General features: G+C 36.7%; 3 protein-coding genes and 1 pseudogene across 3 annotated transcripts; 2 read left to right on the top strand and 2 right to left on the bottom strand.

Annotated features, from left to right (window-relative positions):
* Nucleotides 1–764: 764 nt before the first annotated feature.
* On the bottom strand, nt 765–2,257 carry LOC113719192 (signal peptidase complex subunit 1-like). Its single transcript, XM_027244318.2, has 2 exons — nt 2,126–2,257; nt 765–1,200 (listed from the first exon to the last, which is right to left on the bottom strand). The coding sequence occupies exon 2, from the start codon at nt 1,198–1,200 to the stop codon at nt 922–924; it is 279 nt and encodes a 92-aa protein (XP_027100119.1). The 5' UTR covers nt 2,126–2,257; the 3' UTR covers nt 765–921.
* A 262-nt stretch (nt 2,258–2,519) lies between these two features.
* On the top strand, nt 2,520–5,995 carry LOC113719191 (small ribosomal subunit biogenesis GTPase RsgA 1, mitochondrial-like). Its single transcript, XM_027244317.2, has 5 exons — nt 2,520–3,420; nt 4,094–4,315; nt 4,429–4,623; nt 4,771–4,964; nt 5,614–5,995. Exons 1-5 carry the CDS (start codon nt 2,686–2,688, stop codon nt 5,804–5,806), a joined length of 1,539 nt encoding a protein of 512 aa, XP_027100118.1. The 5' UTR covers nt 2,520–2,685; the 3' UTR covers nt 5,807–5,995.
* A 2,781-nt stretch (nt 5,996–8,776) lies between these two features.
* Nucleotides 8,777–15,805, top strand: LOC113717954 (putative late blight resistance protein homolog R1B-17). Its single transcript, XM_027242813.2, has 4 exons — nt 8,777–13,532; nt 14,005–14,149; nt 15,034–15,236; nt 15,373–15,805. Exon 1 carries the CDS (start codon nt 9,043–9,045, stop codon nt 13,516–13,518), a length of 4,476 nt encoding a protein of 1,491 aa, XP_027098614.2. The 5' UTR covers nt 8,777–9,042; the 3' UTR covers nt 13,519–13,532; nt 14,005–14,149; nt 15,034–15,236; nt 15,373–15,805.
* LOC113718055 (receptor-like protein Cf-9 homolog) lies at nt 15,634–19,980 on the bottom strand (annotated as a pseudogene).
* Between the last annotated feature and the right edge of the window lie 2,858 nt (nt 19,981–22,838).

Consider the following 22,838-nt stretch of genomic DNA (forward strand, 5'->3'; position numbering starts at 1 on the left):
GTAGTAATCTTTCAATGTCACAAAAACTGACTAATGATCTCTAGCCTCTAGTACACTGACTAATGATCTCTAGCTATGCAAGAATTGACTATGAACAGCTACAAATCAAGGATGCCAAATATATTAACTACAGGCAAGCAGATAACTGACCTACAATATACATAGACTTAATGAGAGAACTCATTCGCATTGCATCTCATCCTATCCCATGAGCAGTATGAGCAATTTCAAAGACCTAGTCAATCACAATTAGAAACATAAGAGTTCCAGATTGCATGCACCAGATATAACTCAAGGTGTGGACGTATATTCTTCCCATTTATTTTCCCTTTGACATAGTTAAGAATCCAAATAGGTTCAGCAGGACAGAGATCCAAACACTTCGCAAAACTCAATTACCGAAAGCCTTAAATGGGAAAGTGCATTTTTAAGAGAGAAAGTACATTTTTAAGAGACGCAGATGGATAAACCAAATCCATCATGCAACAAGGGAAATTTGCAACACTGTACTTCTGTAAGTACCCCAAAATAAACCCAAAAATTCTAAGTGTTTATGCAAGACTTTCAACACAAACTTGTTCCTTTCTGCTTTGACCATGATACAAAGGATTGTACCGGAAAAAATCTTGACTAATTATAATGAAAATAAACAAGCAATTCGATAACCCACCAAAAACAAGTAGGCACTTGAACTGACAATCTAAGATCCTGATACATGCACACATGGAAGCATACCAGAACTAGAAGACAAAGTAGAAGCCATATGTGAAAACTAGAAACATTTGCAATGTATGAAAGTCAGATGTAGGCCACATTCAGCAAAATGTTAGTTCGCACAAAAATGAAGGCATTAAAATATAGCTAATAAACCTCCCATCACAAATATCTGAGCAAAATGCTAAGCAAAACTAGTCAAGTGACCTACTTCTTGCCAGTCTTCTTCTTTGAGCTAGTATTAGCAGACACCGGTTTGGGATGCTTCTCAGCTTCACTTGGGTCCAACCATTTGAGGGGATGGCGATTGAAAAAAGGCCAATTGGGAACAGTAATGAGAGAAGTCAATAGAACGCCAGAAGCATATATCAGCAGCATTATCTGAAATGAGCCCAAAACAAAGCCTGAAATAAATGCCACCACAGCAAAGCTCACCAGCATTATCTGCATGAGTTGCTCTGCTAGCTTCTGCCCTTGCCAATCCATCTATCAATAGATAGCATAAAATGTCTATCACACAAAAAATCAATAACATAAAGAACGAGGATAAGAACTGGAGATAGATGGCAACACATCCAAGAACGAAGTACACTAATACTCAATTCCTTGGGACACAAATGCTATTCTAGCAGAGAACCACGAGGCTTATACTAAAATGGTAAAAGAATCCGCAGTCTGGGATCAAAATGGTAAAAGAATATCTTCATCTTGCAGAGAGTATATACTAAAATTTGTAGCACTCTAAACGACATGACAATGAAAACTAGTACTACGATTCAGATCTAACAACCCCAGCTTGCAATAGCAACTAGAAACTTCACCAACAAACTATCAAAGCAATTGAAAACTGTCAATTAACTAAATTGTGAAGCAAAAGTGATCTTCAAGGATTAAAATGGCATCCTCATAATTCACATACTATTTAAATCGAGAAGCTCAATACAAATATCAACAAATACAATGCCGAGCAAGTTCAAGATTTATAAGACACCATAAAAGAGGTCAAACGAGCTCCCTGTAATTAAAAATTCACCCAAAAAAATCCAAATTTGAGGGAAAGAGTAATTTTAGATGCTCAAATCGGATTAAGACTCCAACAAAAGTAGCTCAGGTCAAACTATAAACAGCTCGAATTTCATTAAAAAGAATTTAAAAAAAAAGAACAGATCTATAAATATTTAAAAGAAAAAAGCCCAAACGAAATTAGCTGAAGACTAAAAGCAGGACAAGGCATGATTGACATAAATTCCCAATATTTAGACAGAAGATTCATATGGCAGTAGTAGTACCGAAATCATCCGTATGGCGACAGAAGAGCGAAACAAAAGATCACACGGAACTGATAATTAGGAACGAAAAAAAGAAAGAAGATGAAGATTTAAAAAAAAAAATGGGGAATATAAAAAATTACCTGGGAAATGGAAATGTGAGGGAAGTGAGCCTGAGGGGGAAGCTGCGAGAGTAGGCGGTGGGAGTACGCGCAGAAGAGGAGGAAACGTCCCAAGAAATGGAGGAAACGGATAGGTGAAGTCGTGAAGAGATATAATAGTAATACTTAAAAAAAATAATAAAATGAAAGAATAGGTGCGGGCCAACAAAATACATGAAACGCAAATTAGAAGCATCCGAGCCCAGCTGAGTTGCTAAATTATTGCGGAAGGTGGCCCAGTTCGGAAGCCTCAGAAGGCCCAGTCCACGTGGGCACACTCACAATAGAATTCCCAACTGCCGGCCTTTCCAATTTTCGTGAGAGAAATCCAGAAGCACTGAAGAAGAAGAAGAAGAAGATGATGATGATGATGATGAAAATGAAATTCTCACACTTGAATAAAGATTCCAGTAAAATCCTCACCACTAAGATAAAACGGATGATCTAATTTGCGATATTACTCTTCTTCGCTGTTGTTTCTCGCTAATAGGAAGTGACTACTTAGTAGTAGAAGTACAGACTTCCGACTAGCTCTTCCGGTGATGATGATCCGTCCCATTTCACTTATCCGCCTTAGGACGACGACGTTTTTAACAGTTCCACTTTCCTCAGCCCTGTTCGCGGTTGATGGCTGCCACCGCTATTTCTCCATCTTCGCCGCAGCGGCTCGGCGCCACTCCCAAAACCTTAGCCAAAATGTGTCCAGGAAGCCTGATCAACCTAACAAAAACCTCCTCAAAGCTCGCGAAACTGTTAAGCAGCTCTCCTCTTTGGCTCCGGTTCTGAACCAAGACAATAAGCCTCGGCTCTCGAAAAGCCAAGCCGTCGGGCTAGTGGCCGCTTCCCAAGCAAATTTCATGCGCGTCATTGTCCAACAGCTTCCTGAAGAAGAGAATGAAAATGAATTAGCAGATTCTGGAGGAGGAGGAGGAGGAGGAGGAAGAGGAGCAGCAGGAGAAGGAGCTATTGGAATGGAATTGCTGTGTGTGGTGAAGGTTGTATTGAAAAAGATAAAAAGGAGAGTACTAGTTGGGGATAAGGTTTTGGTAGGCTCTATTGATTGGGTTGATAGGAGGGGGATGATAGAAGATGTCTTCCAAAGAAAGACGGAGACCGCTGATCCGCCCGTGGCAAATGTGGATCATTTGTTGGTTCTTTTCTCCATGGACCAGCCCAAACCGGAGGCGCTTGCTTTAACGAGGTTTCTGGTGGAAGCTGAATCCACCAGAATTCCTTTTACTCTTGCATTCAACAAGTCTGAACTTGCTACTGAAGAGGTCCGGAGATTCAACACATTTTCCTAGTGATGCTCTGCTTATTCACTAGTTAGATTTCAATTACCTATTTGCAAGTTAGCGAGATTCTCATACCCAAGTTTATTGTGAAATGTGCTTCGTTTTTCGAGCTTTGTATTAATCATAATTTTAGTTGATAAAGTTCATATTTAGGATAAAATGCTAGTATGTGTTTGCTATTGGTCGCTGAAGTTCAGGTTATGCATGCCCTAAATATAAACTTGTTTTGATCTCAATGATCTGTAAACTTGTTTGGATTTTTCTGCATCTTCCATGCCTAGTTATGTTGTGTTTTCTATTTTGGCTGTTATCTGTTTGGGCTGCGACCTTATTCGTACTTTCTGAGGCTTCTTACTAAGTCTATCTGCAACTCTCTATCTGAGGGGGATATAATACATATCACTGAGGCAACTCTCTATGGTACTATGCCTCCCATTTTGGTTGATCAAACTTTGGATTGAAAGGCCTCTTTTGAAAAATTTCACCGTTAGATTCTGTTCCATTTTGTATTCTGCATCAATCCCTGGTCATCTAGGAATTGGGATTGCACTGTATTCTGTGCTCGTTCTTCCATCGTTGGTGGCTGTTTCCTCATTTTCCCATATTTTCTTCCCATTGTTTGTTTACTTAAACAAAAAACAACAAACTTCTGCAGATGCTGTTTACTTGGAAATCTAAGCTTCGGAGTTGGGGTTATGAACCAATATTTTGTAGTGTTGAATCAAAGCATGGAATTGACACCTTGCAATTCAACCTGAGAGAACAAACTTCTGTAATCGTAGGTCCAAGTGGCGTTGGGAAATCCAGCTTGATCAATGCTTTGAGGAACAATAAACATTTTGTGGGCGTTTCTGAACAGGATAATTGGTATTATCCAGTGGGTTCTTCCTCTTAGTTTACCTTTTTTCGCCCTTCTTTATGGCTATTGCTTGTAGGTTGTGTAGACCCTTCTAAATTCTCTCTGTGATCCTGTCTACCCTTATCTCTTAGATTCTTGGCAGCAAGTGGTTTGAAGAGCAACGTGTTGCAGAGGTGTCAACAAGAAGTGGAAAAGGAAAGCATACTACTCGGCATGTTTCTTTGCTTCCATTGATGGGCGGGGGTTATCTTGCTGATACACCAGGATATAACCAGCCAAGTTTGATTAAAGTCACGAAGCAATCTCTTGCTCAACATTTTCCAGAGGTTTCTTCTCTTGCACTACTTTCTTTTGTTATCTTTTTCACCTGTTGAAGTTGATGAGGCCATTTTTTCCAGTTTTCATTCCATGATGAAGTATTTGGTTGAATTTTTACTTTAAAGGGGCTTTACATTTTATTTAACTCTCTTCAGATACGTAAAATGCTCAAGGATATGGAACCTACAAAATGCTCATTTAGTGACTGCTTACACCTTGGTGAACCTGGGTGTATTGTAAGTGGGGATTGGGAGAGGTATGCTTACTATCTTCAACTGCTGGATGAGATTAAAATCAGGGAGCAGTTTCAACTAAGGACAATAGGAACTAAGAAAGAAGGTGATGTAAGGTATGTTGAGAGTATTTGCAACTTTTGAATGTCTGCTTCCCTGTTATGTGAATTTTTCAAGTTCTGTATGCATACTTTATTACAACTTGAGCATGTTTATTTGATGTGATGGAAAAGAATATTAATAGTTACTCCTGTGTCTGGACTCTAGTAGACTACTAATGCATTTCAAACTAGAAGAGAATCAGGATCACATGCAGCATCAGCATTTGCAAATAGAAGTCCTTCATCTCAGAATAGTGTTTCTGATTTGTTCCATCAAAACAATTCTCCAATGAATATGATGTTACAATAGTTACATGGCGATCTTTACATTTTTAGGAGATTGTAAGCATATGAGATTGACTCGCTTCAACCTCTGGAAAATAATCTGGAAATAACAGCTTTTTCCGTTATAACATAGCACGTTAAGTGTTGGCAACAGATGATTTGAAGTTTTATATGAACCTTGTGTTACATCTTTCTTAAGCTGAGAATAGACGACTAGAGTCATATTTCCTGCATGTTTACACCTTTGTCAACGAAGCGATTATCAATCTTACTGTTGCAGCATTTGCTGAATTGACAGTTTTTTCCTATTCTTCTGCATTTTCTTCCTCTTTTGTGGATGTTCTCTGGAGCTTACATTGGTTCAAAACTTCCTATTCAGGTACAAGGTGGGAGGCAAGGGTGTCAAGCAAGCAGAGCCACGGTTGGAACCAAAGAAGCACAGAAGGCAATCGCGTAAAAGTCTTAATCAGTCAATATTAGATGAGCTGGATGAATATTATGAAGATGATGATGAAAACATAGCAGATGATGAAGATCTCATTTTGAGGGCCATGAGGCAAGAAAATGAGTAGTCTTAGTCGTAATCGACTTACATAATCCATAGTATATAGCTCTTTAAGCTTTTAGGCTGGATGCTTTTAGGTTGAAACCTCGTTGTACAGTTTGTAAGGGGCAGGGGGAAGTTGTTTGTGGTCTAGGACCTTTCATTCTAATTGTCCGGATTGCAGTTGTCAATTGAAGACTTTTTGGATGTTAACGAACTTATGTCCCATGTCAGTTCTAGTCGTAGCTCAGACAGCGCAGCTGGGATTTTTCCAACATGAAAAGCAAATTTTCCTTGCTTCTGTTGCTGAGGCACCATGGCAGAAATCTCTACCTGGAAAGGGCATTACTTAGTTGACTTCTTTTGGCCAAAGTTGGGATAGGAGAATACCAGATAATGAGGAACATCTTCAAACATAACTTATACGTGGAACGTACTTTGTTTGGATTGCATTTTCTTGGATTTTTTATAGAAAAATTATTGTAGCGATTTGATGCATGTAAGGAAAAAAGGTAAGAACATCTCCAATGGTGGTGTAATGTCTGACATTATAATGGGTTGGTTACACGGCCACCCATTACACGCATTATGGCCGTGTAACACCCATTACAAAATTTAAGAGCCTGACTCTAATTTTGGCCAGCAACTTCGACTAGATTCATTTTTTGCAACGATAAATTTGAAATGTTAATTTTTTCAATGGTCAGATTTTAACCCTCTATATAAATGCACAACACACTTTTTTTTCATATCTCAGTATTCTACTCTATTTTTTCTTTTACTCTCTCACTCATTTAATTCATTTTCTGTGATTATGGATGAAAATTTTAGTAGTTTTACAAATATGTTAAATGCTCCAAATATAGAAAATTCATCATCCTCACAAAATCAAAACCCCCCAAATTTTCCAAATTACCCAAAATTACCCATTTCCAAATTCCAAAATTATTAATTAAGTATGGATTATTATGATATCTTCACATTTGAGGTATCAAATATTTGTTTAATTTTCTGCATAATTATGTTTCAAAAAAACACAAAATAATTTTTGAGAGATAGAAAAAGATATATTGTTCAAACTTAAAAATCAATAATATCATTTTTAGAAAATAAAAAATTCAAAAGGTAAAAAATTTAATGAAAGTTAATACTTTATTTTTAAAAATAACAAATTATTTTTAAAAATTACTTTATTTATTTATGGGATATGAGTCATGCATTATTAAAATAAATATTTGATTTAATTGTGAACTCATACTATTACACCTTTTGGAGTGTAATCTATTGTGAGTGGAAGTGTAATAAAAGAAGAGAAAGTGGAATGCTGACGTGACATGTGGATTACACTCTAAAGAATGTAAACCATTGTGGATGCTCTAATAGGGAAATGTGATCGCGGAAAACGATGTAATTTTTCGGCGAATGATGGCTGTCCAAACGGGGTTATGTGCAGCGGAAAATGAAGATGAATTTCTTCCCTACAAAAATGGGGGGTGAGAACTGACATGTGGATTACACTCTAAAGAATGTAAACCACTGTGGATGCTCTAATAGGAAAATGTGATCGCGGAAAACGATGCAATTTTTCGGATGGCTGTCCAAACGGGATTATGTGCAGCGGAAAATGAAGATGAATTTCTTCCCCACAAAAATGGGGGGTGAGAACTGAGAAGTGAGAAACCATGACTTGGTAAAAGGATGCTTGGAGTCGGGAGATAATCCGCGGAGCACGAGACTGCATGAAGTAACTATTAAGCAAAATAACGGGCATGAGAACTAGGCTCACAGCAGTAATTATCATCTGGATGAGAGAAGCTTTATGCTTAAAAAAAAAATTAAAATAAATTGAAATAAAAAGGACGATCAAATATCTTATATGGATGATTAAAATTTATTACTTTTTTGTTTGAACTTACCATTTTATTTGAAAAACTTACATACAACTAGATTTAGTAAGTTTAATGAGATCAATTTGAACTTGCCATTTTATTTGAACTTAGTAAGTTTTATTAGATAATTGGTAAATTTGTCTAAATAAGTGGTAATTTTTTTAATTTATTTTTTTATTGTACAAACTTACTATTTTACTTGAAAAACTTACATATAGCTAAATTTGTAAGTTTAATCAAAATAATAGTAAGTTTTGTTAGATAAATAGGAAGTTTTACTAATAAAAATATAACTTTTGAAATTTACTACTTTATTGGACAAACTTACTACTCCCTCGGTCTCGTATATTTAGTTATTTTTTGGGATATGTACTTTTTATGCATAGTACACTCTATCAAAAAAATTTTCCTTTTATTCCACTATTGCCCTTAATCATGTGCTAGTCAAAAGTAAGAAGTAGAAAGCAATCCCATCACATTTGTCTTTATACATAATTAATGAAGGATATAAAGGAAATTTCAGAGTATAAAGTAGTTAGAAATATCAAACATGATAAATATTTTGAAACAATCAAAAAAGAAAAGTATGATACTTTCAATAAAACGGAGGGAGCAATTTACATCAGAAATCTACCTATTGCTAAAGTGAGTAAGTTTGACAAAAAGTATAGTAAATTTCATTACATAAATGATAAGATTCAATATTAAAAAGGTAAATTAAGTAAATTTCATTACATAAATGGTAAGATTCAGTATTAAAAAGGTAAATTTTCTTAAGTACTTAAAACTTACCATTTTACATGAAAATCTTACGGATTTAGTTGGAAAAGTTACATATACCTTTGAATGAGTTATTTAATTCACCAAAAAGGATCGCAAAAGGCTCTAAACTATCACAAAAGAAAAGAAAATCGGATGTTCCCAGCAACTCTCAATATTTTATTGCAAGTCACCTAACGAAATCCGCACCGTAGGACTGTCCGGCAAGTCAACTCATTCCTAATGGTTTCATTTTTGCCGCACCAAATAACGCGGAAGCCTATTCTTTGCCTTTTGCGTGTGAACAGCTTCACAAAGAGGAAAATGAATGTAAATTGTAAAAGAGTTGAGAAATTCTTGTGCGTGGTTTGCCGAATGCTGACTTTTATGTCCATGGATTATCAAAATACTACTAATATTACTGTATAAGAGAAGCAAAATACTAAAATTTCTCTCCTGGATTGTCAGTTAAATGCTGACTTTGATTCGTATATACTATAAGGTACTTGTATACTTGAGAATATTATTATAATCTGAGAAGCAAAATACAGACTAATCGGTTTTGATTTCAAAGTGATTGGCCCCCATTTTTGTCTCTGTTGCTGCTGAGGATTGAATGATGGCTGAATATCATGATAATCTTGGTCCTGCCTTGCAAGATCTCCAAGACCAGTTGCAGAGTGTGAGACTTAAGCAACATCATGATCAGCAGCATCAACATGGATCTCTACGGCTTTTGGCTAGAGTTAAGAGGATGATTGTGCAGGATTCGAGCGAGGTAGAGGATGATGTGTTGTATGATGCTCTGGCTGCTCTTATTGATCGACTTCAAATGGAGGTGCCATTTCTGTTGGCATTCGAGCATTATGTTTCCTTCTGGGCTAAGCTGTCTTTTAGACCTTTGCTCAATAAAGTTGGTATAGCGCTGTCTGAGATTGCCAAGGACATCAGGCTTGCTCGTGAAAAGAATTACATTTCCAAAAGCCCTTCGAGATTGATGGATTTCCTTCGCCACTCACAACAAAGGGTTGAGCGCATGAAGCCAGAAATTGGAGAAGCTAATCGCATTTTGCTCACCGGTAAGTTTGAATTACCCTCTCACCTGCCTGAGTATCCATTCTGGATAGATTCTGTTTTTACTCTAGCAAGCAGTCTTAAGGCTTTCCTGGACACTGTTGATACAGATCTTCATGCACCACTTTTAGCCTTTCAAGTTAAGCTAAGGTCATTTGGAACTTTCCTTCAATGTGTGGTAGTTTGTTTCTGTACCTTAGCTGAACTTAAGGTGCGTGAATTAGATGCAGCGATGTGGGCATCAGATCCTGAATCATTTATGAAACAATTCCTTCCTAGTCACATACTTGATAGTTTGATAAAGCATGTAGCTTCTGTGGCCATTCGCTTAGCAAACCTCTCTTGCCTTTACTGGTTCAAGGAAGTGGACACTGATGAGAAAAGAAGGACGATCATTGGGATTTTGAATTTGCAACAGGAGATTGACCTTTCAACTGCAGAATTTCTAGAAATGAATCTGAAGCTTCTTAGAGCTGTCAACCAAATTCAGCCTGGCCAAATAACTAGGAATAAGGTAACTGGTTTTCTCAGTTATCTCCTCCTCCACGAGGAAGGGGCACTTGGTGTTGCTGATGAGCTGAAGTACTTGATAGAACTTGTTATCAGCCAACCAGAGAAGCCCTGTAACGAGGTGGAAACTTTCCTGACAGAAATTAAAGCAGTTATTAGGGAGGCTGCTTCTCTAAGTAACTCACTTGATGGAGTATGTGCACATTCTCCTAAGGTTGAGGTTGCTAAGATTAGACTCCTCGAGGAAAAGATTTGGCTTCTGAAAGCAGAACATTTCCTCAAAGGACCACGAAATACAAGCTTTATCGACAACCCATATTGGGATTGGAAGTCTTGCATTACATCACTTGACAAGGGACTAAAAAACTTGAGAAGCTTTTCGAAAGATCTACCCAAGGTCAGGACAATACTTTGCAAACAGAACTTATCACTGGTTGAAGAAGTTCCTAGGGAGCTACAATCTGTCTTGCAATCCTTTTCTGCCAAAGAAATCACAGAGAAAAGGATGAGGGAATCACTATTGCTACTGCTTTTAAAGATTTTGGTTCTCAAGGCAGACTTTTATCTTTTGGAGATACTGAATGGTAATGCAAATTTGCTGTCCCTTGCAAAAGATCGAATTGAATCTGTTCGTGAGGGCCTGAAGTTGCTTATGACATTTGTCGCAAATGTACCAAAGGAGAGTTCAGACCATTTGGAATTCATCTTAACAAACATTGAAGCTGTGGCTAAAAGGATAATATATCTCTATCACTCATTTCTAACCAACAAAATCGCTGAAGAGTTGATCGAAAGAATGTACCTTACACTTTCAGAGTTGTTAGATCAGATTAAAGTTAACAAGGCAAAGCTGAGAGAGCTTTATCCCCAAGTTCAAGGATCATGTTTCCCCAAGACCAATGGATTGGGGTGTGTTGATTTTCTGTTGAGAAACCTTAAGGAGCTGCAAACCCATAAATCTAAGTCAATTGCAACTGTGAAGAATCAAATTGAAAGAATCCAGGGGGATATGGAGTTCTTTAGATCTTTCCTCAATGATAGAGTAAAGGAAAGAACTCAACATCAAGAACTGAAAGGTCTTGGTGAACGCATTACAGAGGTGGCATACAAGGTGGAATACGTCATTGACTCAATCGAGGTTGGCATTGGTGATCACTTACAACATCTGTTATGGCTTGACTCTCTCTTAGAAGATATTAGCCATATTAAGATGGAGGCAGTCAAAAGTTACCAGAAGAAGACTTGTGATGGCATACCCCATAATGTCACCAGAAGTTCAGCCCATATGATATCACAAGTTAGTGCCCCAGAACCTGATGAAGTGGTGGTAAGTCTCAGTGATCAGGAAGAAGTGATAATTGATCGGCTTATAAAAGGATCCTTGCAACAAGATATGGTTTCTCTTGTGGGTATGCCAGGAATAGGTAAGACAACTTTGGCCAAGAAGTTGTACAATGATTCTAGAGTTACTTATCACTTCCACATTCGTGCATGGTGCTGTATCTCGCAAGTATATAGTAAAAGGCAGGTGTTGCTCGACATATTAAGCAACATTAGTGGGCTTACTGACTACATTCATAAAATGACTGATGAAGATTTAGATCTGGAGTTGTATCAGCAATTAAAAGGAAGAAGGTATCTCATAGTTATGGATGACATGTGGAGCACAGAGGCATGGGATGACTTGGAAAGATCATTCCCAGATGATAAAAATGGTAGCAGACTTCTAATAACAAGTCGTATCCAGAATGTGGCCTTGAATGCTAAACCTAATAGTGATCCTTATCTTCTTCGTCTCCTCACTGATGATGAAAGTTGGAGCTTACTACAACTGAAGAGTTTTCATGGAAAAGGTTGCCCAACAGAATTGCTTGGAGTTGGAAAGGAAATTGCTCAACAATGTAAAGGACTACCTCTTTCTGTGGTTGCAGTAGCTGGTCTCCTTGAAAGGACCGAAAAGAAACCAGACTTGTGGAAACAAATTGTTGACAGTTTGAGCAGAAGGTTAATAGATGATCCACAAACCCAGTGCAAGGAAATCCTAGAGCTGAGTTATGAGCAGTTGCCATACAATTTGAAAGCATGCTTCCTTTATTTCGGAGCATTCCTGGAGGACAAAGATATCTCTGTGCGCAAGTTGATACGGTTGTGGGTTTCTGAAGGTTTTATTAAGAAAAGCGAAGAGAAAAGCTTAGAGGATCTTGGAGAGGATTACCTAATGGACTTAGTCGGTCGAAGCCTTGTACTGGTTTCTAAAAGAAGATCCATAGGTGGGGTCAAAACATGTCGAGTTCATGACATGCTACATGATTTGTGCCTGTCAAGATCTAAGGAAGAAATGTTTCTCCAGCCAATTACCAAGCGTGATGAACCATTTGCTTCTTTTGATGGTTTAGATGATGATGTTGATTTTGATCATTATTACCCTTCAAAACCATTAATATATGAAAGACATCGGCTTTGCATTTGTTTGGAGCGGAGGCATTTCATCAAATCAAAACCTTCTGGTCCAAGAACAAGGTCTCTGCTATTTTCTGCAATTGCTGATAGGTATCCCAGATGCCCATATGATATCACATTCATTTTTCAAAATTTTAAACTTCTCAGGGTGTTGGATTTGGAATCCATCAATATGGGGATGTTCTTTCCCATTGGATTTGATTTATTAGTTCAACTAAGGTACTTAGCAGTCAGTGGGGATCTGGATTCTATTCCACCATCAATAGCCAGCCTCTGGAAACTAGAGACGTTTGTTGTGAAGGGATTAAAAGGTATGGTTGTGTTACCTGTTATTATTTGGAGCATGAGAATGTTAACACATGTTCATGTAACTAGTTGTGCAATGTTCGATTTGCAAGACGACCAGCTTGAAAGTTCCTTGGTATTGGATAACTTAGTAACTCTTTCCACACCAGCTCTTTCTGGAGGGAAGGAGACATTGAAGATACTGAGGAGATTTCCCAATCTTCACAGGTTAAGATGCATCGTTTTTGAATCTCCGAGTTCTCCTATGGGATGTGATCAATTTCCACAATTTGACATTCTAAATCAGCTTGAATCACTCAACATCTCTGGTAGGGCCCTTAATCAGGGAGAATTGAGCTTCCCCCTGAATTTAAAAAAATTGACTTTGTCTAGGCTTCGCCTGCCATGGAAACGTATGTCTGCTATCGGGAGACTACAGAGCCTTGAGGTTCTCAAATTACTTTCTAATGCCTTTGAGGGCCGGATATGGGACATGAGGGAAGGGGAGTTCCTAAAGTTGAAATTCTTGAAGTTAGATTCTCTGAATGTTGTTGAGTGGAATGCCACTTGCGATCACCTTCCCAACCTTCAGCAATTATTTTTGCGACACTGCAAAGAACTTGAGGCAGTTCCATTCTCTTTTGGGGAAATTCCTACCTTGCTGATGATTCAAGTGCAACGTTGTGGCCTTTCCACAGAAGAGTCAGTCAGGGACATTGAGGAGCAAGGGATTGAAGGCCTCAAGATCTTCATCAGTCATTAAGATTTGTATTTCAGGTAATCATCTTGATTTTGGATTGAAACTTTACCACATACTTCTAGTCATGCAAGTACTAGAGTTTAGCAAATTATTCGTGCATCAGAATCTTTTGTCTCGTGACATTTTTGTGAGAATCAGTTACCTTGAGGTCAAATGTTAGCTTTAATATATGAAGCATTTGGGAACTTAAGACTTTCAACTGGGAACATGTTGTTTTGACATCTTTGTTTTAGTTTCTTTAAAGTGACTTTTGCCATTGTAATTTTGCATAGCTCTTCATTTACAAAGCACGGTTATGGTAATGTCGGCAGAATACAAAATAGGTCTTGTCGTATACCACTGGCTTTTCTACAAGCTAGCTTGAGTGGCGTGCTTTCTGAAGAGGTTAAAGTTGTTGTGCTCCAATATATCCCCTAAAAGTGAACCTTCATTGATAGTTTGATTGATAAGCTTTGTTGTTAACAATTTCAGTATTCTGTTCCATTGCAGATGGAAATAGAAGACTTTTTCTTTGAGGAGTTGAACATAATGGAAGAGTTTGAGATATCTTAAAACGTCAAAAAGGAAGGAATTTGACAGCTTCTTAGCGGGAAATTCTGCTGAAAGAAGTTGCAGCTTTAGATAAGTTGTCTGGGTAATTCTCTTGCACATGACATAGCAATCTTTTTAATTGTTTCCTGATGCTTATGAGTTTTCGAGTTGAAAATCTTCTCCAGTTTCTATTGTTTTTGCATGAGGAACATGAGATGTCACACTAACATGCCTGTGTCTTTCACAAAAGCTTGACATTTTTACTGTAAACTCCTGAGTCTTTGCATCTGATCCTGCTGGTGTGTTGCATTTGCATGTCTATGTAGTCCCTTTTGAATAAAACAGAATCAGATCCTAAGTGAGTTTTACTTTTATCCATCAGAGATGGCAAAACATATAGAAAATTCAAATCTACAGAATAAGTCTAAGAGAAGAAATAAACGTTGTGGAATGAGGGCATTTCTGTAACTGGAAAAAACTGGAAGGGAGAAGGGGGAAGATAGGAAAGATTCTTAAATTGAGTTTGAAGTTGTTTTCAAACTTCAAGCACTGTAAATTTCAGCATGGAACCATGTTCCAAAATTTTAGCTCAGTTTTTTATTGAACAAATGAAAAAGAGCTTTTATAATGCATTAAAAACTTGAAATGCTGTGACTTTCAGCAGTCTTTCTTGAGAACAATTTTACAAGAATAAAATAAAGTACAGTTTCAGCTATATATTGTGCAAATTGTGCGAATTCCAATTGTTTAATCTCTTGAAAAGGGAACATGTGGTGTGAAATCTGCCAGTTTTATTATTCTTTTCCAGTTTCCACTTGAGTTGGACAGATTCTTTTCCAATCTCACATGTCATAAGTATCATGAATGCTAGTATTTCAGTTGTTATGGAATAACTTTTTTGGCTGCCTCATGTCCTTATTTTCTCTTCAATGAAGTGTTGACATTTTGTCGGTTTGAAGCATAGCTAAGCATGTCATTTCGTTTCAGGCTTATTGTGGAGGTTCAATACCAAGCAGACGTATCAAACACAATTTTGTGTGGAATAAGATGCTTTATGTGACATCCATAAATTTGATGATTTTGAATGCAAAGCCTAACATAAGGGACAACTTGATCGAAGTGCTTCAGAATCTGCAGCAATCTTTGACCTTAATTAAGTGAAGGCACCAAGAGAGACTTCAGCATTAAGGGTATCAAACATCTTATGCTTCTTGATTTGTTGGTTAATTTTAGTACTTTATTTTTTGGTCCATTGCAACTGCATCAGCTCTTGCCAAATCAATATTTTTTTCTACTTTAGCTGATCAACTTATGTGATTTGTCCAGGGAAAGTAGCTTATGGCCTAATGGGGAAGGAAAATCTTTAAGGTTATAGCAGATGGAGTTGACAAGACTGGAAGCTTGACAAGCCAAGGTTGTACTTAATTGCTAAGTGTTGACAGTAGCTTCGGAGGTGCAAAAACTGTACGTGTGTTTATGGATCAATCCATAATTTTGTTGTCTCTAAATCCATAATTTTCTAGGCACAATAATGAGCACATGACTACAATTTTTATGCAAAGATATCCTGATTGCAGTTTTTTGATATTATGATTCATATTTATTCTGCTCCTTGTCAGAATAAATGACAGTAGGCCTTGCCTGTACAAATGACAGTAGAACTTGTTAAGGAGTATGCTCAAACTTCTTGCTTAACAACTTATGATCCCCTGATGTAAACAATTTCATGATTTCAGTCGAAAGAATCTATGTTGCACAATTTCGATAATGTAGCATATGAATGTGAAAGAAGCTTGGAATATGCATATGTTTAGCTTTAAACGTACTACTCAATGAACAAGGCGGATAACAAAGTTGGAAGGATACAGGGTTTCTACAGTTGCCAATGGACTGGCCACTGCAATCCACCATTGATGGTCAGATCTGAGCCGTCCAATTCAAAATTTCAAACAATAAATTTTTTGTTTTATTTTTAAATTGGAAAGCTTAGATCTAGTCTAGCATACCCTGCTATTGCACTCGCAATGGTAGGAGTCCCTCGTTCAAAATTAAAGATGGTGTTTCGATATAAGTTCTAAAAACTACAAAATGGCTCGAAACAGAGAAATGAACAAGAGGATTAAACAATAGAAAAATTGAACTATTAATAATCAATATTTATTGCATATGTTTTACTGCTTTTCCTACAATTTATGTTTGAATGTGACAGTTTTATATTCAAAAAAATATATGTTTTAGGTTTCTACTTTGCTTCTTTTTCAAATTCTTCTTATGCTTTTTTATCCAGTCATCCTTTCAATCCAAAATAAAGGCCAAAGATGAATAATAATTTCGACATACTGTCGCGAGAAAAGGACCATATGTTATAGAGGTGTGTCGAATGCTCCTTCAAGCTCCATCCGACTATACTATATAGCTTAGAAGAAGATCCATAAAAATAATGGTCAAATCAAATGATCTCCCTCTACCTGCAAAGAACGTGCCCTTTAGTAGTCAAACAAAATGCAACACTTTTTCCCAAATTTTGGGCTAGCTTATTTCTACTTTGGGATGGAATGTTCTTGCACATGGATATCGAATTTGATCATAGGTGTTTCTTGTTTTACTTTGTAAAAAATACAAAGATTCTCAAGGATACATGGAAAGTAAAATATCAAGTCTAAATAGTTCAAATGGTGATACCTTTAATTCTATTCAATTACATTACAGGAAAGTTCATAATTCACCAGACCAATCATTTTTATAACTTTGATTTTGCCATTTCTCATTTGTACAGGCACTTTCTCTGCTCTTACCAACTCATCAGGTTGAGTAGTATGAACTATGAATATGTTACAACTTTGGTCAGCTTCAATGTACCATTTGACTTGAACACACAAAAAAAAAAGAAGGAATACTAAATCACAAAAGTCACAAACTTGGGCCATTTCTTTCTAACCAATTTGGAGGCTGCTTCTTGTACAATTTTATTGAACCATTTTGGTTTTCCGGTTAAGAAAATGAAGCATCCTATGATTGTTCCAATCACCATTCCACAACGACAACCGATTAAAACAGCTGTCCAAGTAAATCCACTGAAAATTTCCTCATTATCTTCTTGATCCAGTTCCGGTTGCGGTACTGGCTGTGACAACTCATTAGTTCCACAACTTTCTGACAGAGGAAATCCACATAATCCGCTGTTTCCAGTGTAACAACGGTTATCAAATGTACCAAACTGCTTTCCTCTAGGTATGTTACCAACAAGATGGTTGTGAGATACATTGAAAACTGAAAGATAAGACAAAGCAGCAGGTTGCTGGGAAATATCCCCATCGAGTTTGTTCCCCGGCAGGTCTAATGATTCAAGAACAGTTAAATTTGGCCATGCTTCTGAGATTTGACCTTGAAGGCTGTTATGAGATAAGTTTAGCCCTCGAAGTGCGATGAGATCTCCAATGACTTGTGGGATCTGCCCCTGGAAGTTGTTACTTGAGAGATCAATGGTTGTGAAGACGGACAGAATTCTCAACATTTGAAGTTCCAGCCCTTAAAAAAATTATCACCACTACAGAATCTTTATAAAGGTTATTCCCCATGTAGTTCAACTGTGCTGTAGTTCCATCTATTCTCATCATACCTCTGAGATTGTTGAAGAGTCTTGCCGGCAAACTCCCAGTGAAGTTATTGTTTGAAAGGTCAAGGATTCTCAGGGAAGAGAATGACAGTTTTTGAACTCTTATGTTGCCTTGCAAATTGTTGGATCTCAAGCTTAGTACCTGCAACTTTGGAAGAGTTCCCAACCATCTAAAGTTGTTGTTTCCAAGATCGAGAACTTTCAATTCTTTACAATTCGAAAGAGAATTTGGCAGTGCTCCTTCTAATTGATTGTCACGCAAATTCAGAGTACTCAGTTTGTTTCCTACTGGAAAAGTTGCTGGAATGTTCCCATGAAAGTGATTTTTGTGCATATCTAACACGGAGAGGTCCATGCTCATGTTCCCCAAACATAGAGGAATTCTGCCACTCAAGTTGTTGTTCGACAAATCAAGAATAGCGAGTGAGCTTAATTTGCATATTGATGATGGGATTCTCCAGTAAGATAGTTATCTGGAATCATGAAGACCTGTACGCTGGCAGGTGGAATAACCACAGGCCCTTGCAACAAACATGAACTAAGATCTAGATAAAGCAGATTTGGGAGTGGAATTTGGCTCAGATCAATTAGAGAGTTGTAGGAGAGATTCAAATAGAACAAACGCTGACTCCAGTTATACCCTTTTTTATCTGAAAATATATCACCATGGAGCAAATTCTCTGAAGGATCTAGCTTATATAGGTTATTTGCAGGCACTAAGAAATCCAAATCTTTGATTCCACAAGAGGACAAAAACAGAAATGCAACAGATTGAGGCAAGGTAGAATTAACACCATCAGTGATCAGCAAAATGTTATTGTTAGAAAGATCAAAAGTTTGAAGCTGGTTGCAGTTTGAAAACATGCTAGCCTGCACAACACCGCCGAAATTGTTTGATGACAGATCAAGCAGTGCTAGATTTACAAGTTTTGAAACTGATTTTGGAACAGGACCATCCAGCTTATTTCCACTCAGATAAATTCTCTGTATTGACTGATACTGGAAATCATAGAGTTGGCCAGTAAGTTGATTGGATTCAAGGTCTAAAAATATCAATGAGGGAAGGCTAAACACCTAAGAGGGTACTGCACCGGTCAAGAAATTGCTTCCCAACATGAGTAAAGCTAGGTCTTGCAATCCGGTAACATTGTGGGAGGGTATTGGACCTGTAAAGGAATTCTATGACAAATCTAAACCCTCAAGATTTGTCAAGTTGATCACTGAAGCAGGAAAAAAACCACTGAAATAGTTAGTACCTACAGATAATTTCTGCATATTGTTGAAATTGCTGAAACTATTGGGGCATTTGGCCTTCAAGACTATACCATGAAAAGTCTAAGAAAATGAGTTGCTCAAGATTTCCAAGTCCGGAGGGTACCTGGCCACTCAAATTATTAAAATTAAGCATCAAATAATTCATTTTGGTGAGATTCCCAAGAGATTCAGGTATAGGACCCCAAAAGTTGCAGGATGAGAGATCTAATAGCTTAAGAATTTCAAATATCCAATGGATTCTGGTATTTCTCCAGAAAAACCGCTTTCAGAAAGAGCTAGATAACTCAGCGTGCTGGTGGTGGTGTTCCATTTCACATCTGACAAGTAACCATAAAGGTCATGGTTGTTAGTCAACTCAACTCTTACCAAGTTTGGTAGTTCGAAAATGTCAGCTGGCCTGGCATTTGCCATACAAATTTGTGCTACCAAGGTTCAGAATTGTTAATGAAGCTGACAGATTACTTGGAATTACTGAAGTAATATCTACCTCTGTAAATAAAAGCTTCTCTTAACCGTGTTAAGTTTCGAAGAAGCAACTTAAAAACAGGCGGTTGGATTCTAATATATTGCAAAGGCTGTGAGAGATCAAGGGTGACTAAATTGGAGAAGCTCAAGAATTCAGATGGAAGTTGACCTGAAAATCCAGAGCTGGAGAGATTGAGGTGTGTCGAACTCGAAAGCCCACCAAACTTACTGGAAATCAGTGAAGAAGAGAAATCATTGTGAGCAAGGCTGAGACATTTGAGGTAAGAAAGCTGAAAGAGGCTGCTGTTGGAATTGATTACCCCATGAAGCGGGCTGCAGCTAAGATCCAGGCCAATAACTTCACCACTTAGCTCATTACATGTTACTCCATCCCACCTACAGCAATCTGTCCTTCTGTTCCAAGATTTCGTCCTCGGATAAGAAGGCACACCATTGGAATCACAGCCTGAAGAAGCTGTGTTGTCTATATCAATGCTTTTCTTGAATTGCAACAAGAACTGGCTCTGGTCACTAAGGCATAAATGGCTTGCATTGGTGGGAGATGAAGAAAAGACCATTTGATAGTGCAAGAAAACCAAAATAAGTTGAATACGTTTTCCCATTTTACCTAAATCAAATGCTTCAGATATTAATGAGCTAAAACTTTGATCTGGTTGGATTACTACTTAACATGAAGCTAGCTTTTATACATACAGAGAAATTCAGCAAAAACCCGTACCATATATTGCATGAAGATGCATACAAACTTTGATTAGGTTTTAATCAAATTAAAATAAAAAATCATCTTACATTTCTGCATATGTCACTGAATATGCATTGAATTGAAAGAAGCAAGGACCATCAAGAGCCATTCAAAGTTTTGACCTTGCAATTTTGTTAGAAAGTGTAATGATGGAGACGAACTTTAATTACATATTCTTGTTGCTAAAGCGACCACTAAATTGGTGGTAATTTCTATTCAAGAGCAACAAAACTACTGATCATTTGCTCAAAATTGTCAGTTTTTTGCTGCTGTTAGTAGTTATCAAGGTAGTTATCAAGCGTCCACTAAATTGGTTGTAATTTTATCTTCTTCTCATTACATCAAAAGAGGGACTAGTGAAAACTCTCCAATATCAACCTTAAGAATTTAAGCCGCATTACCATATTGGAAGTTCATTTAATTAGCTATGATTGAGTTATCACTAATAAAATTTGAGTCATTTATGAAATGCCTTTTTCTATATGCTTATTGTTCATCTTTTATTTAATTTTCTTTTGGTTATAGTCCAAGACCAACTTTAATGTCTGCCTTAAACAATTGTGCAACAATTACCCCCACCACACGCTGCTGGTGGTCTTTTTTTTTTTTTTTTACTTCCAATTCAAATATGCAAATTATAGAGTTTCATTTTTATGTAGAATAGTATGAAAAAAGTTAAAAATAATCAGAATGGTCAATGCACTCCAATCTCAAAGTGATTTTTTGCACTCCATGTGAAGGAAATAAACCTTGAGTGCGAGAAACATTTCTTGGCATAGATTCAACTGAATTTTATCCGGAATAATTATGAGATACTCAAATCATTTGAGTTGACCTTATTACGAATTTCTTGCTAAATGACATGGGATGCTCAAATTATACACTAACATAATATCGATTATGAAATATGTTCAGACGCCTCTCTCCTACTACTTTTGCTTGAGTGGCATCCATCTACTAACCCAATTGACTTTTATTCCTTCTGTTAAATGATCCACATAGAAAATTGATATTTTAGAAAATATTACTTATTTGGTTTTACCAATAAACCATTGACTATATTAAGGTAATGTAATCGACTGTGAGATAAATATTTATTACGTGCGAAAGCTATTTTATGATCTATACAAGAAAGATCTATCTAAAGAGTACCCAGATGACACTTGTTAAAGATAGAATTTAGCTGTCATTTTTTTAGCAAATTAAAGTCAAAAGTGATGAGTACAAATAGAAGGGATAGTAATAACTCTTGTTTTGTACATTTACATGGTAAATTCATTAGAAAGACCCATAAAAGGACACTCGGAAGAAGCAATTGCTCACATTAACTGCTGACCAAAGTTTTGAAACCCAGATTGGACATCTACCCGGAAAAAGATTGGGTTGGAGATCATTAATACAACCATTGGGTTAATTGTAATTGACCCATGATGTCATAAATATGTTATAACTTCTTTTATAATATAAGTGCCATAAATATTTATGTGTAGTCAAGTGGCTTACATAAAAAAAAAATCCAATTGAGAAAATATTTGGAATGATAATATACATTAAATAATTCTTCAATTTATCTTTTTAAGAGGAAAGTGCTAATCCAAAGAAAATTTAAAAGATACAAAAAGACCTACATAAAATTAATGCCTAGCAGAACCAGTAAACGTATTGTTTATTAATGTCAAGATGCTATTCGCCTCTTTAGAAAAAAATTAATTCTTACATTAAGTTAGAGGTTAGAAAATCAATGTTTAAGAAAAAAATTAGTTTTTTGGTGCTTTTAAAAATAGTATTTTGATAATTTTATTGTTGGTAGTGCAATTGAATGGCAAATTTGAAATAATATGGAAAAAGAACGCTGGCTCGCAAATTAACCAACCACATGAAAAAACTAAATAGATTTGTACATGGGCAGACAAGGTAAGAATCGAGGCAATTCATTAAATTTTCCATCCAATATTGAACCCAAACAGTTCTCGAAAAAAAATTCCGATCCAATATTTTCTAGTTTGACGGTCTATTGTCTGATTTTTCGAGTTTTCATGAAACAAATCGATTCTTAAAGCTTTCAGGGTTTGAGGTCTAGATCAGCCCAGAAAGTGGCCTAATTAACGGTTCGACCAGGCTGAGTTTTAAAACCAAGCTGTTTACTGTGTCATGAAATGAATCTTTCCCTTTTTAGTTGTGATTAAAAGCTTGTTTGACTTTTTCTTTAAGCTTTTTTCTAGTGGCAGAGGGGTGAGATTTAAGATATGGGGAGAAAACAGGATGATTAAAATTCAAGATCTCTAATTTTTGAAATTTCAACCTTAGCTACTACATAAAATGATTAAAAAAACAAAACTTGTTCGACCTTGCCAACTTGTATAACATTGTGCCTTGTGAACTAACAATCATAAAAAGAAGACAGAATTACATATTTCATGTATTGTTAGACATGTTTTCAAAACTAAATTCAATTGATAGGAACATTAGTCAGGTGATTGAGAGGTTTCTAATTCGATTCTCGCACTCTACCTCTTTCAATTCGTAAAGTCTAGAGTCCCACTTACAAAAAAAAAAAAAAAGGTTAGCTTTTGTGCTTATTTTGGAGAGTAGCAAATAAAAATATTAAACATTGGATACTTTTAAGAACAATTATGTACTAAATTAATTTTTTTGGGTGTTTAGACTTTAAAT

This window comes from Coffea arabica, chromosome 11e (assembly GCF_036785885.1).
Source record: "Coffea arabica cultivar ET-39 chromosome 11e, Coffea Arabica ET-39 HiFi, whole genome shotgun sequence".
Taxonomy (NCBI): Eukaryota; Viridiplantae; Streptophyta; class Magnoliopsida; order Gentianales; family Rubiaceae; genus Coffea; species Coffea arabica.